The sequence below is a fragment of the Bombina bombina genome, chromosome 7 (assembly GCF_027579735.1).
Source record: "Bombina bombina isolate aBomBom1 chromosome 7, aBomBom1.pri, whole genome shotgun sequence".
Classification (NCBI taxonomy): domain Eukaryota; kingdom Metazoa; phylum Chordata; class Amphibia; order Anura; family Bombinatoridae; genus Bombina; species Bombina bombina.
In genome coordinates this window covers 425,410,501-425,426,993 of record NC_069505.1, presented here as the reverse complement: position 1 = coordinate 425,426,993, position 16,493 = coordinate 425,410,501, and the positions used below count along the sequence as shown (strand labels likewise).

The 16,493-nt window shown below is 41.1% G+C and overlaps 2 protein-coding genes across 2 annotated transcripts in view; both read right to left on the bottom strand.

Annotated features, from left to right (window-relative positions):
• ADSL (adenylosuccinate lyase) overlaps nt 1-14,114 on the bottom strand; it is a 62,397-nt gene extending 48,283 nt beyond the window's left edge. Inside the window, exons 1-6 of the mRNA XM_053721290.1 lie at nt 13,851-14,114; nt 8,809-9,012; nt 5,959-6,003; nt 5,800-5,879; nt 2,895-3,066; nt 197-243 (exon numbers count right to left, since the gene is read on the bottom strand). Of these exons, the coding sequence (XP_053577265.1) occupies nt 197-243; nt 2,895-3,066; nt 5,800-5,879; nt 5,959-6,003; nt 8,809-9,012; nt 13,851-14,099 (797 nt within the window). The 5' untranslated portion in view covers nt 14,100-14,114. The remainder of the gene's footprint in view (nt 1-196; nt 244-2,894; nt 3,067-5,799; nt 5,880-5,958; nt 6,004-8,808; nt 9,013-13,850) is intronic.
• The window catches only part of FAM83F (family with sequence similarity 83 member F), an 818,594-nt gene that overhangs the window by 236,500 nt on the left and 565,601 nt on the right, over nt 1-16,493 (bottom strand). The window lies entirely within an intron of this gene.

Below are 16,493 nucleotides of genomic sequence, written 5' to 3'. Positions count from 1 at the left end.
GAGAGGAAAATCCCACAACACAATGTTATTTTTCTTATTTAATACAACCAAACACAAATAAACCTAAATTCTATTGCATTTGTAACCTTAGTTGGTAAACTCCATAAGGAGCAGGGGCCCCTAATCTTCCTGTCTCTTATTTATTCTAGCATCCATGTAAAATAGTTCTGTGATGCAGCAATGGGTGGGACATTACCTCTTGAACCCTGCCATGCTCGTCACCAGCCTGTCCAGCTCCTCCACCTGTAGACAGAGACACAAACACAGCGTGTCACATTCCTATGTGTAGTCACCCACTGTAATGGCGTCACATTCCTACGTGTAGTCACCCACTGTAATGGCGTCACATTCCTACGTGTAGTCACCCACTGTAATGGCGTCACATTCCTACGTGTAGTCACCCACTGTAATGGCGTCACATTCCTACGTGTAGTCACCCACTGTAATGGCGTCACATTCCTACGTGTAGTCACCCACTGTAATGGCGTCACATTCCTACGTGTAGTCACCCACTGTAATGGCGTCACATTCCTACGTGTAGTCACCCACTGTAATGGCGTCACATTCCTACGTGTAGTCACCCACTGTAATGGCGTCACATTCCTACGTGTAGTCACCCACTGTAATGGCGTCACATTCCTACGTGTAGTCACCCACTGTAATGGCGTCACATTCCTACGTGTAGTCACCCACTGTAATGGCGTCACATTCCTACGTGTAGTCACCCACTGTAATGGCGTCACATTCCTACGTGTAGTCACCCACTGTAATGGCGTCACATTCCTACGTGTAGTCACCCCCTGTAATGGCGTCACATTCCTACGTGTAGTCACCCCCTGTAATGGCGTCACATTCCTACGTGTAGTCACCCCCTGTAATGGCGTCACATTCCTACGTGTAGTCACCCCCTGTAATGGCGTCACATTCCTACGTGTAGTCACCCCCTGTAATGGCGTCACATTCCTACGTGTAGTCACCCCCTGTAATGGCGTCACATTCCTACGTGTAGTCACCCCCTGTAATGGCGTCACATCCCTACGTGTAGTCACCCACTGTAATGGGGTCACATTCCTACGTGTAGTCACCCACTGTAATGGCGTCATATTCCTACGTGTAGTCACCCCCTGTAATGGCGTCACATTCCTACGTGTAGTCACCCCCTGTAATGGCGTCACATCCCTACGTGTAGTCACCCACTGTAATGGCGTCACATCCCTACGTGGAGTCACTTACTGTAATGGCGTCACATCCCTACGTGTAGTCACTTACTGTAATGGCGTCACATCCCTACGTGTAGTCACCCCCTGTAATGACGTCATATTGGACTCTTTCATGAGACCTCAAGTCTCTGCACACAAACTGAAGTTAACCTTTATTTTTTTATAGTTATCTTAAAAGGTCACAATAGAAGAAAAATTGGATCAGCTGTGGTTTCTATTCAGACCAGCAGTGCTCTGTGGGTCCCAAGCCACACTTCTACTGTGTGTTTAACCCCAATGCAGTTGTTAAACGCACAATAGTGCATGATTAAAAGTAGTAAATTTAAATTCTCTAACAAATTAGAACACATTTTTTCAACTATTATGGCCATTTAAATTACATGAAAACTCAGAGCCAATAAGTCACTGGATTAAGATATGAATCTGTTGTGTTAGCTCTGCCTGACTAATCTGTAGTCAAAGTGCCTACTTTTGTTGCCTCAGTTAAAGGAATATTAAACACTATGAGATTGGAACATCAAACAAAAACAAACTGCCATTTTTTTTATTTTGTCCCTTTTCCTGTAATTTAAGTCCGAGTGAGTGTTCTATATTCCAGAGTGTGATACAAATCCTGTAGTTTCCTTTACAGGACAGTCACTCAGGGGTTAAAAAGACGGTTCCCAGCCACGAGCCCCTTTACTTAATTTATTTCTGCCCCATCACCTCACAAAAGCCCCCTTTTTCAGGGCATTTTCTAGCCACCTGGATGTGTTTTATTGTACCCCCTACCTTGTAAGCACCCAGGAAACACAAAAAGGCTCGTCACCCCGCACCAAGTGACCACACTGTCTCACAGAATGTGCACCCGAACGAGAGCTTTAAAAAGATACCAGGCACTTCACCGTTAAATTTACCGGACATGAAAGGGGCGGGACTAAATTATGCCCAGTAAACCTTACCCCCGGGCAGGATCTAGACACAAGGGGGAGAGCAGGGGGCAGTATGTGATTGGCTTTTACACCTGGTACTGTATAAAAACAAGTTACTCTACTGCACTAAGCCTAGTCTGTTGTCTACTAGCCGAGTAGCGCTCCCAAATGCAAGAACACTGGTCCCTGGAGGTCTCTGGTGGCACTTAGAGAAGGGTGAGAAGCACAGCTGGACTGCTCTGGACCTCACCTCAGGGTACAAGCTCCCAGGTTTCTATAAAGTAATGAGTGCCTCCATGCTTAAACTTAAGTTTTCCCCTTATCTATATTTCCTGCTGAGGAAAATTAGGGACATTTATAACAGACAATAAAATAGATTGCAAACAAGGCTGTGTGGAAAATAGCATTGTTTAGCAGGGTTTCCTCACAGCCTTGTTTGATAACCTTTCTTTATTGCCTGTTTTAGATCTGTCACTACTTCTCCTCGGCAGGAAATAAAGGGAAAACTTACATTTAAACATGGCGGCGGCACGTATTACTTGTAGAAAATAAAGTATTTTATAGAAATTAAACCTTTACACTTATATACAAATAATATAGTTGTAAGTATACATCTGCAAAGCTCAGGCTAATCCTTGCATTGAATAAATCATTATATTTAGTGAGTATTTACGGTTTAGCGTCCCTTTAATGGCACAAAATTAGCCTAATATGCATTTAAAGACATATATAAAAGGGAAGGAATTAGCTATGAGAGCGGTACCTTCTCATGGTCCCCATCGAAGAGCTGTAGGAAGCTGGCCTGTGTTCCAGTCGTGCCCTTCACACCACGGAAGCGGAGGTCGTTCCTTGCTCGCTCAAGATTGTGCAGATCCATACAAAGGTCCTGTAGCCAGAGACAGCTGCGTTTCCCCACAGTGGTCAGCTGAGCTGGTCTGCGAAGAGAAGACAATGAAATGGCTAATGAGGGCCGGGAAGCTGCGTGATAAAACATATCTGAAACAAAATGTAGTGTAACAATACTGGAGCATCTCAGCGACTTGTGAATGTAAAACAGTCACATGATCTTCAGACCAATAATTGTGCTTATATGGACGTCTAATAACATTAGACAGAACATTATAATTTACAGCAGGAATTTGTTTAGTAATATAAGTTTAATAGACACAACTACAACACAATAGTTACTACTTATCATGCTATTGCGTTTTCTCGTGTGCCTGCAGCTTTATTCTTATCCCTAACTGGTGCAGTTACCTGGGGCGCGGCCTCCTTAGCTATTCCTGCACTATTGCTGTACTGTGCACTTGGGGCTCACGTGCACGGTACGGAGCGTTACATTTCTGCAGTGCTGCATTGCTGTATATATGTATATGACCTTTTTATATATGTTATGTAACGTACACTGTGTATAAAAATATAAAATGTAACGCTCCCGATCTGTATTGTGTATACTGACCCGTAGCGCACAATACAGCTGTAATAAAGCCGTCACTGATCTGTGACAGGTTGTGTGTATGTGTGATCCAAAATGGTAACACCCAGCATGAAAATACTTGTGTCCCCAACCAGCACCTGTAAAGGGTTAACAGGACAGATCTAAAGGGAGATGCAGGCACATGAGGAAAAAAACAAACATGGGGAGTAGCGACCATTATGTTGTAGCTGTGCCCAGAAGTTTAATATCTCTTTAAGGTCGAGCACAGGAGCCTGAATGCATCGCCGCTGCTGAGCCAATCATAAAACAGCATAAGCATCTAGATGCCAATTACTGGCTGTGCTTGACGTGCCTGGCGCCCTCTGCAGGGCTAAAACAGAGTCTGCAATAAGCACTCAATAACAAATAGTCTAGTGGAAGCCAATTCCCTGCTATCACACTTGGCTCTGGGTACCTTGAGGTGGTAATATATAATGTTTATGTGTAATAAAAAACACTATGTTATATTTTCATGATTTTTACCCCCTTTAATGCAGCTGAGAATTGCAAGTGCAGTTGAACACACGTCTAACCCTGCTACATACAGTATATGTCTATAATTTGCTTCAGCAGAGGAGATAATAAAACATGTTTTGCTAACAAAATGACAGAGACAAGCCAGCTCTAATCTAATAACAGACCATTATGGTCTCCTCCTGATAAGGCAAATTGTAGCTGTCTACAACTGCAGTAAACAGTGTTAATGGATTTAAAAAAATCAAACTCACCTAGTACGTTAATTTATTGCAATACTAGAGAAACATCCTCTAATTACCAGTTTTTATATGGCCCTTTACCCTAGAATATACTTCTCAGATCATTAGACATGTGATATCTGCGCACGTTAAACCGCTAGATGCCGTGCAGCAGCTGTAGGTAACTCGATACCAACAGACATTAAAGCAGAGCTGCACGGCCTACCCCTAGTCAGGTCATGTGATCTTGCACGTGGTTATCTGCGCATGTTAAACTGCTAGACTCAGTGCAGGTAACTCGATAAGAATAGACACTAAGCAGAGCTATAGAATGATAAAAAGAACAAAGGGGCGCCTCATATGTAGAACCACCAAGCCAGTGTATACAATAGATATTCAGAGTTAGCCAAATGGGTACTCACATTGTGTTGTAGCACCCTTATGTGCTGGTACGTACAGACTGATATGTTTAAGGGCGTATCAGCTCACCCACTCTGGATTACCCCGTCAAGAGTACTATTTCGAGTGAGCACACCTATGTGCTGGTAGGAGCAAGCTGATATATTTCTAAAGGTCACCCACTCTAAGCTCTATCAAAGATCCAGATTCAATGCAGGACAGGAAATATGTATGTGTCCAAACCAAATCGAAGTGGGCACAGCAATATAAGGTGATACCACTACACATTAGTTTTAAAAAACCTTTGATGTTTATTAAAAACAAGTAGTGGATTATGGGGCATCACAGTATCCCCTTAATATGCAACGCGTTTCTCATCCCCAGATAGGCTGTTTCATTAGGCATAAAATCACAGTACAACTGTCCTGCTATTTAAATCATTATTACACCAATCAGAAATAATTTAATAGGCTACACCCATAAAGGGCATGTATAACAAATAAATCCAACAATATATACATATACGAATTAATAAAACATAATTTTGGAAGTTTATAATCAAGTGTATGTTCCAATCTAGGAAGCATCATATTGAGTGTCATATCAAACTATGTTTAAACAGGCTTCATTCTATTATCAGTAGGTTTGAGTCATGTTAAAATACCAATCTTCCTACAAGCCGTTGTAGCCCCTTTTATCCCTATGTGATTTTGTGTTTGTAACAATTGATTAAAAGTAGTGTCCTACTATAATTAATAATTGCGTTAGTGTGGACTCACTATTTTAATTACAGCTTGTGACTGAAGTCGCTGATTTCAGTTATCTCTATACACTAAACAGAGCTGCACGGTCTCCCCCTAGTCAGGTCATGTGATCTCTCAAGTGGTTATCTGTGTACGTTAAACCGCTAGACTTTGTGTAGCAGCTTTAGGTAACTCAATAAGAACAGATCTGCACGGTCTCCCCCTGGTCAGGTCATGTGATCTCTCAAGTGGTTATCTGTGCACGTTAAACCGCTAGACTTCGTGTAACAGCTTTAGGTAACTCAATAAGAACAGATCTGCACGGTCTCCCCCTGGTCAGGTAATGTGACTCACTGGTAATGGGTGAATCCCAGCGTCGGCAGCTCAGCATATCGTTCTGCGAAGTCGGCCAGACGGCTGATCACCCGCGCGAGCTGCGTTACAGAAAGAAGAGACGAGTTGTCACCCCTGTCCCCTTACAGACATGTGACTGCAGAGCTGGCAGATATTTACCTTGGGAAGCAGCAAATCAAAACCATCTCTAAGAACAATCAGATCCTACAACAGAAAAGAGAAACATGAATAAATTAATGTAACGCTGGTGCGCAGCTTGTTAAAGGGACAGTGCTAGCACTAGTGGCCCTTGATGGCAGTTAAACACGCAGTTAAAGTCCTGCTTGGGATCCACAATACAATGTTCCTCCTGAACAAGACATTTATTGGTGGCTACCTGCATATGCTGCTTTTTATTGGCTCAGTGTCCTGCTCATGAGCTGCAGTGTTCTGCTGTCTCAGAGAGGCACTTTAGCTGTGTGTTTAACAATAAGCCAGGGACAATAACACAAACAAATTAATACATTTTATGGCTGCATTAGAATGTCCCTTTAACTGAAGAAAAACAATCAGCAAATCTACAGCAGATTGTCACTTTATTCTTTTAAAAGGGACATGAAACAACATAATTCTGCTAGAACATACCATACTCATTTCTATTCTACTGGGTGCTAGCTGCTGATTGGTGGTTACACACATGCCTTTTGTCATTGGCTCCTCTAGCTCCCAGTAGTGCACTGCTGCTCCTGAGTCTACCTAGGTTTGCTTTTCAACAAATTATATCTAGAGAACAAAGTCAATCTGATAATGACGTCAGCTGGAAAGTTGTTTAAAATCGTATATTGTGAATCATGAAAGAAAATTTTGGCCTTAAAAGGACAGTCTACTCCAGAATGTTTATTGTATAAAAGATAGATAATCCCTTTATTACCAATTCCCCAGTTTTGCAAAACCAGGCATCGTTATATTAATACACTTTTTACCCCTGTGATTACCCTGTATCTAAGCCTCTGCAGACTGACCCTTATCTCAGTTATAATAATACACTTTTTACCTCTGTGATTACCTTGTATCTAAGCCTCTGCAGACTGCCCCTTATCTCAGTTATATTAATATACTTTTTACCTCTGTGATTACCTTGTATCTAACCCTCTGCAGACTGACCCTTATCTCAGTTATAATAATACACTTTTTACCTCTGTGATTACCCTGTATCTAAGCCTCTGCAGACTGCCCCTTATCTCAGTTATATTAATATACTTTTACCTCTGTGATTACCCTGTATCTAAGCCTCTGCAGACTGCCCCTTATCTCAGTTATATTAATATACTTTTACCTCTGTGATTACCTTGTATCTAACCCTCTGCAGACTACCCCTTATCTCAGTTATATTAATATACTTTTTACCTCTGTGATAACCTTGTATCTAACCCTCTGCAGACTACCCCTTATCTCAGTTATATTAATATACTTTTTACCTCTGTAATTACTTTGTATCTAAGCCTCTGCAGACTGCCCTTTATCTCAGTTATATTAATATAGTGTTTTTTACCTCTGTGATTACCTTGTATCTAAGCCTCTGTAGACTGTCCCCTGATCTCAGTAATTTTGACCGACTTGTATTTTAGTCAATCAGTGCTGACTCTTAAATAACCCCATGGGAGTAAGCACAGTGTTATCTATATGGCCCACATGAACTAGCTTTGTCTAGCTGTGAAAAACTGTCAAATGCATTCAGATAAGAGGCAACTTGCAAGGGCTTAGAAATTAGCATATGAGCCTACCTAAGTTTAGCTTTCAACTAAGAATACCAAGAGAATAAAGCAAATTTGATGATAAAAGTAAATTAAAATTACTGCCCTGAGTCATGAAAGTTTATTTTTGACTAGACTGTCCCTTTAAATGTGAGGTTGGACACTCGGTACACAAGACAGTTCTGTTGTGCTGCTATAGAATAACATCACACAAGTCTAAACGTTTTGTGCTGAATTTGCTTTTCAATAGCCAAACGCCACTCACCATTTGCCTTATTTGTAGGACCCAATCTGGGTTTAAGTCTGCAGACAACAAGGCTTGCCACTGTCATGTTAGTATAAAGTGCATTGTTGTGCAGATGTTAGGGACATATATGTAGCAGGGTTATCTGAAAATTAGATAATCTACTATTCCAAGAGATTAAATGTATGAAAAGGGGCCAAAATAAATAATGAAATTATATTTCAACATTCTTTTACCATGTAGTGTTCTCTCCAGGGAACCACCCGGCTGATTTTAAAAAATTAAGCTAATATTAAAAGGGACATGAAACACAAATTTTTTCTTTCATGATTCAGATAGAACGTGTGATTTTAAACTAATTTCCAGTTTACTTCTAAATCTAATTTGTTTTGTGTTCTTGGCATCCTTTGTCGAAAACCATACATAGATAGGCCCGGGAGCTGCTGATTGGTGGCTGCACATATATGCCTCATGTTATTGGTTCATCCTATGTGTTCAGCTAACTCCCAGTAGTGTAATACTCCTTCAAAAAGGATAACAAGAGAATGAAGCAAAGTAAATCATAAAAGTTTATTGGAACGTTGTTCAAAATTCTTTGCTCTGATTTGTGAAAGAATATTTTTGGGTTTCATGCCCCTTTAAGCTAAAATCAGTTAATATTATTAAATGGACACTCAAGTCAAAATGAAACTGTCATGATTCAGACAGAGATTACAATTTTAAACAACTTTCCAATTCACTTCCATTACCTAAATGTGCACAATCCTTTTTATATGCACTAAGGCACCAGCTCCTACTGAGCATGTGCAAGATTCACAGGATATATATGCATTTGTGATTTGCTGATGGCTGTCACATGATGTAGTGGGAGGGAAAATAGAGCTAACTTTATAATTTGTCAGAAAGAAATCTACTACTCATTTGTAATTCAAACTAAGTGCTTTTGCGCATTTACCAATTTTACTATTCTACCGTTTATTGTTCCTTTAAGCTCTGCTAAGACTAAGCGTCTCTAAGTGCTGTATCACTCACAGTATTGTCACCGACATAGCAAGAGGTGGCCCCCAGGTGAATGATAGAGGCAGCTTTGGGGCAGCAGTGGGCAAACGTGTGCACGTGCGCCATAACATCGTGCCGAAGACGCTTCTCTTCCTCCGCTGCCATCCTGAAATCAATGTTTTCCAGGTTTGCTTCCAACTCCTGGATCTGCTCCTCGGTAATTGGAAGTCCCAGGCTCTTGAAATAAAAATAAAATAATTCAGAACACAGAGTAAAACTTATGCAAGATAATGATTGGCTTAGCTGTCATTGTCAGCTGGGATGTGCGACTACCGCTGCTGATTTAGTCTGCTCAGGACCAGCAGTGCTCTGCAGCTTCCAAATGGTACCTTATCTATGTGTTTAACATTTTTATGGGGATTAACCGCACCACATTCCAAGGTCGCTAGGGATAAAATAACAAACTTTAAAAACATCTAAGAAAACAAAATAGCCTCATGGGACTGGCTTGAGGCAAAATAAAGAAAATTAGCTTTTATGAGATATGAAAAGCATTTTATTAAATCACAGAGTATTTTGCTAACAATACCAATGCATTGTTGTTACCTCTTAGATGCAAATGTCCCTTTAACAAGGCTACTAGAATATTCTATTTACAGGGGTGAGGGCCAGGGAGAATGCATCTCATACAAACACATTTAACTTCATGGAGAACTCCTACGCCCTCTAGCAATCCGGTCTGGATAACTTTATTAACTTACACAAGACAACTTGTTCAGATTCTGGAATATGAATCGATATCACAAATGTGGAAGTGGAATTCTATATTACAACGTTGTGCGGACACAATGTACAATTACACAGCGTCTCATTACCAGGACAGAAACTGGACACAAATAAAGATTTTACCAGCTAACGTATAAATATGATGAGAGATGACAAACCGATTTGAACTTTGATACAGTCACAGAAAATAGAGAAACCAGACTTTTTTCTTTTAGGGGTCAGAGAGTGATTTCTTATATGGATTTATGTAGAACAGAAAGACCCAACATAGGGTTATATTTATTAAGCAGTGGATGCTGATTTTTCTGAGCAAGCCTTCTGGCTCGCCGGAAACAGGATTTAAGAAGCAGCGGTCGTAAGATACGATCGGGATGATTGACACCCGCTGCTAGTGGCCGATTGTGCAGGGGGCCGCATTGCACAAGCATTTCACAAAAAATGCTTGTGCAATGTTAAATGCTGACAGCATATGCTGTCGGCATCTAGCGACGCAGGGCGGACATGATTCGCTCTAGCGAATCATGTCCGCCTGGGGTTTAATAAATCTTCCCCCTAATCTCACCTGAAAGATTGTGTCCTTGAAACGCGTAGTCTGGCAGAGTGTGGCTGGACTAGACAGGTCCATTTAAACACTAAATACATTGTATAAGCACAATATTAAGGTTATTCCCCGCCTCCCTCTAGTCATGGGAGCCGCCATGTTGTTCTCTAGCCGTCACTGTATTCCATTGTTGAACTGTTTGCGCATGTGCGGTAACTCTCCTTCATATACCTGCATTGTAACTTAGGTTCCAAAATGGCAGCCCCCACAATTAGAGGGAGGTGCATGAAATGTATTTAGTATCTATTGTCATTTTAAATAGTTACAATTTTGCAACATATTTCTATAAGCAAAAATGATTCAAGTAAATGTTATTACGGTTTTTCAAAGGCATATGCACATATGCTGTGAGTGCCCGTGCACCAGTATACAAAAATCGCACCTTCTCAGTCAGTGGTGGTTTGTATGACATAAATTGTCTTGGTAGGAACAATACACACACCCAGCAGCTCTCTAAACAGACATGGCATTTGTACCCTGATCCTTTAGTCAGACGCAGCATATGTGCGTATGCCACTAAACCAGTAATAACTTTAACAAGAAGCATTTTTGCTAATAGAAGTATATTGAACAAATGCTTATGTTTGCAAGTGAAATGCAACCATGCACATTTCATTTTGATCTTTCTATTCTTTAATACAGATTAGGTTGCCGTCTGTTCTGCACATTGTTCTTTACAATTTTCTCTCCTCTAATGTGATCAATTTTACCTTCTGAAGTGTTTTATATTGTTTGCAAATAGCTCCTTTGTTTTTATTTTGTTATTTGATATAACAGTTTGTGTCGTTTGTATGGTCTGTAGAAAAGCGAAGCATAAATTAATCCAGTGGGGTGGTAGAGAGATTTTTGTATCAGAAAAAGCTGGTTTTACTCATAGAACTCCCCTAGCATCAATTAGTATATCAATACCTATATTACACTGTGTACAAAAACAATTAACATAAGAAGGTATGCTCTTTCTGCAGGGTCTGCCCATTTAAATGAACAATAGATGATGGTTTCAATGAGCTATAAAAAATAATAAAAAAAAGCTATTTCAAATATAAAAATAAACATAAGTGCACAGGAATGTATTATTTTAATACTATGCCGTAGGTATAACAAGTTATTTGGAACACATTAAAAGGGGAGACGCATTGTACAGTGCCCTGCTCTGTTATTTTACTTTTGCAACTGCTGGTTTAGATTTATATATGGTGCTGCCCTTGTGGATAACCTCTATGTTGTTTTTTTAATTGTAGTTACAAAAAAACATTTTTAAATTGATTGTGTGTTATTTTTAACCGTAGCCATTGTTATATACAAGATATTTACATGCATGGGGCCACCAGGTTTTTATTTCCTCCTTTTTGACCAGTGGCCACATTTTAGAAATATCACTAATCAAAACAAAAATATAAATATTGTAGTTTTAAATTCATTATCTTTTAGCTTGATATATGCACTTATTTTGGTGTGACCAAGTGCAAATGTCTGGGGGCAGCATGTGTTATTGTACAAATTCAGAGACAAATACAGGGCTGTCGCCTAATCCTCTCTTACAGTACAAACCTGCACCAGTCCTTCCTGGTTCACTCATATATTGTATGCTGCCTGTAGATGCAGAAGGCCAAATAGAAATAACTGCCCCCCCACCCCACCCCACCCCCAGGTTGCACATCTGATGGAGAATACTGAAAAATTTTTGGGCCAGAACTAGAAATGTAGGAGCTATGGCATCTGGATTTGTCAAGATTATATATATATATATATATATATATATATATATATATATATATATATATATATATATATATATATATATATACATACATACATACATACACACACATACAGATATATATATATATATATATATAAATAAATAAATAAGCTAGAAACGCACAGGATGCGTAGATAGGTGACTGCGCACATCATCCTTCTGAGAGACGCCTGCAATACACTGTTCTGCATCACAGGCCAATATAGCAGTCTGATTCTGAGCGGTTGGAGAGTTCCCCTCAAGCATAGTTAAAGATAGCTTGTTGCTAATGCCACCCCCAGATCATCTAAAAATAAACCAAGCCCAAGCAGCACCAGGAATAAGAGACGCTTCTTTTTGCTCAACTTGCACCTAGAGAAAACATTAACCCTTCTGCAAGACCTATATTAACCTCGATAACAGCACTGGGATGATAAGCTCTGTGTTGTGAATTATTGCCGATACCCAGTCTGAGGATTCAGTGCACCTCAAATGAAATCATTCCAACATAAATATTGTGGCACAGCAGCAGAAGCAGTGTGTAAAGGGCACTACCAGCCTGTCAGGGAGACATTCCTCTGCCAAGGTCACTAAGTAAGCTGCTGAGTGTCTTGTAACAGACCTTATACATATTTGTCACTGTCCTTACAGAAACTACTGAAGCCAATGTGTGACAAGAAGCTCATCACTCTACACCTGCCTTGTTTATCTGCACCCTCACTCTCTGCACATGCCCACTTACTCCTTACACAATCAGCCATGGCCCCAATGCCCCCGCACACACTCTGTCTGCTCCAGTGCCCCCTCACCCACTGTGCCTAACCCATACTCCCTCACCTACTGTGCCCACCTCCAGTACCTATTCACCTGTGCTTGCTTCTCTTTGCCTTCTAAGTGGGGGGGGGTGCCTGAGCCCTAACCCTCTGTGCCTACCTTAGTATCCCCTCACCTGTTATGCATACCCAAGTTCCCCCCTCACACCTTGTGTGTAAACGTCTGTGATTCCCCCAGGCCCCTCATGTACTTTTGCCAGCCCTTATGCCATTCCCACCCCTCTACACTTTGCCTGCCTTATAACCCCCTGTGCCTTCTCTACAACCCTCTCTGCCTGCCCTATAAGGCCCCTGTGCCCCCTCATATTCTGTGCCTGCCCTATAAGCCCCTGTGCCCCTCATGTTCTGTGCTACCCTATAACCCCCTGTGCCCCTCATGTTCTGTGCCTGCCCTATAAGCCCCTGTGCCCCTCATGTTCTGTGCTACCCTATAGCCCCCTGTGCCCCTCATGTTCTGTGTTACCCTATAATCCCCTGTGCCCCCTCATGTTCTGTGCTACCCTATAAGCCCCTGTGCCCCCTCATGTTCTGTGCTACCCTATAAGCCCCTGTGCCCCCTCATGTTCTGTGCTACCCTATAAGCCCGTGCCCCCTCATGTTCTGTGCTACCCTATAAGCCCCTGTGCCCCCTCATGTTCTGTGCTACCCTATAAGCCCCTGTGCCCCCTCATGTTCTGTGCTACCCTATAACCCCCTGTGCCCCTCATGTTCTGTGCCTGCCCTATAAGCCCCTGTGCCCCTCATGTTCTGTGCTACCCTATACCCCCCTGTGCCCCTCATGTTCTGTGCTACCCTATAATCCCCTGTGCCCCCTCATGTTCTGTGCTACCCTATAACCCCCTGTGCCCCTCATGTTCTGTGCTACCCTATAAGCCCCTGTGCCCCTCATGTTCTGTGCTACCCTATAATCCCCTGTGCCCCCTCATGTTCTGTGCTACCCTATAATCCCCTGTGCCCCCTCATGTTCTGTGCTACCCTATAACTCCCTGTGCCCCTCATGTTCTGTGCTACCCTACCCTATAACCCCCTGTGCCCCTCATGTTCTGTGCTACCCTATAAGCCCCAGTGCCCCCTCATGTTCTGTGCTACCCTATAACCCCCTGTGCCCCCTCACCCTCTGTGCTTGTGCCAGGTAGAGCCAGAGTCGGCGCCAGGTGAGGAATTTCTTGCTGTCACTGAAGTTAAAGGCCATCTCCCGGCTGGCGTAGCGGGACACAAGCGGAGAGCGGTAACGAAGCACCTCCTCGGGCCCTGGGGTCAGTGGGGAGACGCTGCCTGTCACCCGGAGCCCCGACTCCCCACTTAGTCCGCTGCACGTGTCCATGTTTAGAGACTGACTGGCAGCGAATGCCAATTCCAACATGGCGGCCGGTCACATGATGTTGGGGCTGGTTGGCGGCGCCATCTTGTGTGGGGCAGTGAGCTTGGAAAAAAGCACCAAGCCTGACATTAACCCCTTTTTTGCTGAGCTAGAATTTACTTTACAAATCCAGTGGGAGCTATACAACATACACGATACACCCTGGATGGTTCTGTAATGTGTGAGAGCCAAATATAAATATATATTTATATTTGTGGTATAATAGCTTTTTATTTTTTTGCTAAACAAATGTGCTGGATAAAACAGTTTTTTTAGTACAACACTAAACACAAAATACACCTAGGGATTTACATATCAGCCGTTACAATGTATCATTCTGCAAAGTGTGTGTCTTTCCTATCCCACACCACAAGGTGGCAGTAAACATAATTGTGCTGAGCTGTATGCTGTTACATGCCACATAAAGGGTTCATTTTGTTATTATTATCATCAGTTATTTGTACAGCACCAACCTATTCTGCAGCGCTTTGTGATGTTTCATGAGATGTGGAAACATAATTTAATTGGCTATTTCAAGATATTTAAATATGGAATAATTTCTGTTGTAATCAATATAATTAAAGGGATATTAAACCCAATTTTTTATTCTTTCATAATTCAGATAGAGCAGCAATTTTTAAGCAACTTTCTATTTGACTCCTATTAGTAATTTTTCTTTGTTTTCTTGGTATCTTTATTTGTGAAAGCAGGAATGTATAAGCTTAGGAGCAGCCCTTTTTTGGTTCAGCACCTGGGTAGTGCTTACTGATTGGTGTCTAAATTTAGCCATCTACTAAGCTTACTTCTTCCTGCTTTTTTCAAATAAAGATACCAAGAGAACAAAGAAAGAAAAATTGATAATAGGAGTATATTAGAAAGTTACTTAAAATTGCTGCTCTGAGTCATGAAAGAAAAACGTGGATTTCATATCACTTTAACAGGGGTAAGGAGGACAAAACTGAAATGTATGGGTGCATTTTAACTTTAACCATTTTTTTCAATATACTTTAAATATCAAAATTGCATCTAGTAAATATTATTACTGTGTTTTTTTTAGAAGCATATGCACATATGCTGTGAAAACCTGTGCACCAGTATTCAAGCTCAGAGAGCATACAACTCCCCGCTGACTCCCTGAGGAGGTGTGGTGCATGAATGCTAGTGCACAGGTACTCACAGTTACAGCATATGTGCATATGCTGCAGATACTTTTTCTAGAAGCATTTTTGCTAATGGAATATTTTGCAACAATGTTTCTATATAAAACTGAAACGCTTCTATGCATGTTTCCATTTCAACCATTGTATCCTAGGATCAAGTGGGTGTGAAACATTGCACTATTTCCCTTTAATAATAGAAGTTATTTCGCTATTTGTATTTGATTATTGCTGTTGGACCAAGCAGATGGTGCAAGTGATGAACACACACAAGGGAGCTTGTAAATATGTTGCTGGGCCTAACCCTTTCATGACAGGGTTATAACCGATGTAGAAAAATTGAATTCACACGATCACGAGATTTCAATTATTGGATTGGGTCTGAGGGCGTCCCTATGACGCTAGGAATGCCCTCCAGACTGCAATCAAATCCAGGAAGCGCAGTTGACTTCAGGACAGCTGTTGGCTATGACGGTGTATTCCGTCATAACGGGGCTAAAACCCAGCGCCGTTTTGACGGAATACAACGGTATAACGGCGGCAAAATGTTTCAATGCACTTCTGGCATTTATTTTACCTGATTTTTCTGTCATTTATCTCTGAAAATTGTAGTGTCCTTTCCTCCCTGAGTGGCTGGATGTTTTTTTTATTTATTTTTTTGGCCTGCAGGACCCAGACCCTCTTCCATGCTGCACAGTTATTAATATGTGCGGAAGCTTGTTTATATATATCCTCTAGTAAGGTAAGCAGCATTTAAAAAAGCTTTACAAAGAGCGTGCCCTGGAACTGTAAAACAATGCAAATGTTTATAACCAAATTACACTTTTAAACGCTTTTATTTTGCATTCAGATCAGTTGCAATGTAGTGAATAATTTCTGATGGATAGATAACTAGACGTGCATTTTGTTTCAAATCGAAATTCGGACAAATTAGTCAAATTCGGAGATTCGAATCAATTCGAATTTCTGAATTACACTAGCAACAAAACTAAACTAAACTAATCTGAATGCATTTGTAACGAATAAATCCAAATTAGTTCGGATTTATTAGTTACATTCGAATGGCCATGGACTAATCACAATTTAGTATAAAAATTAAATTTATAATCACAATTCAGTATAAAAATTAAACTTAGTGAGATAGAACAGTGAAATAATTCCGTTTGTGTAACTTGGAACCATCTGAAATGAATCAACATAACACATACTGTACTGAACTTCCGACTTTACGACTCGAATA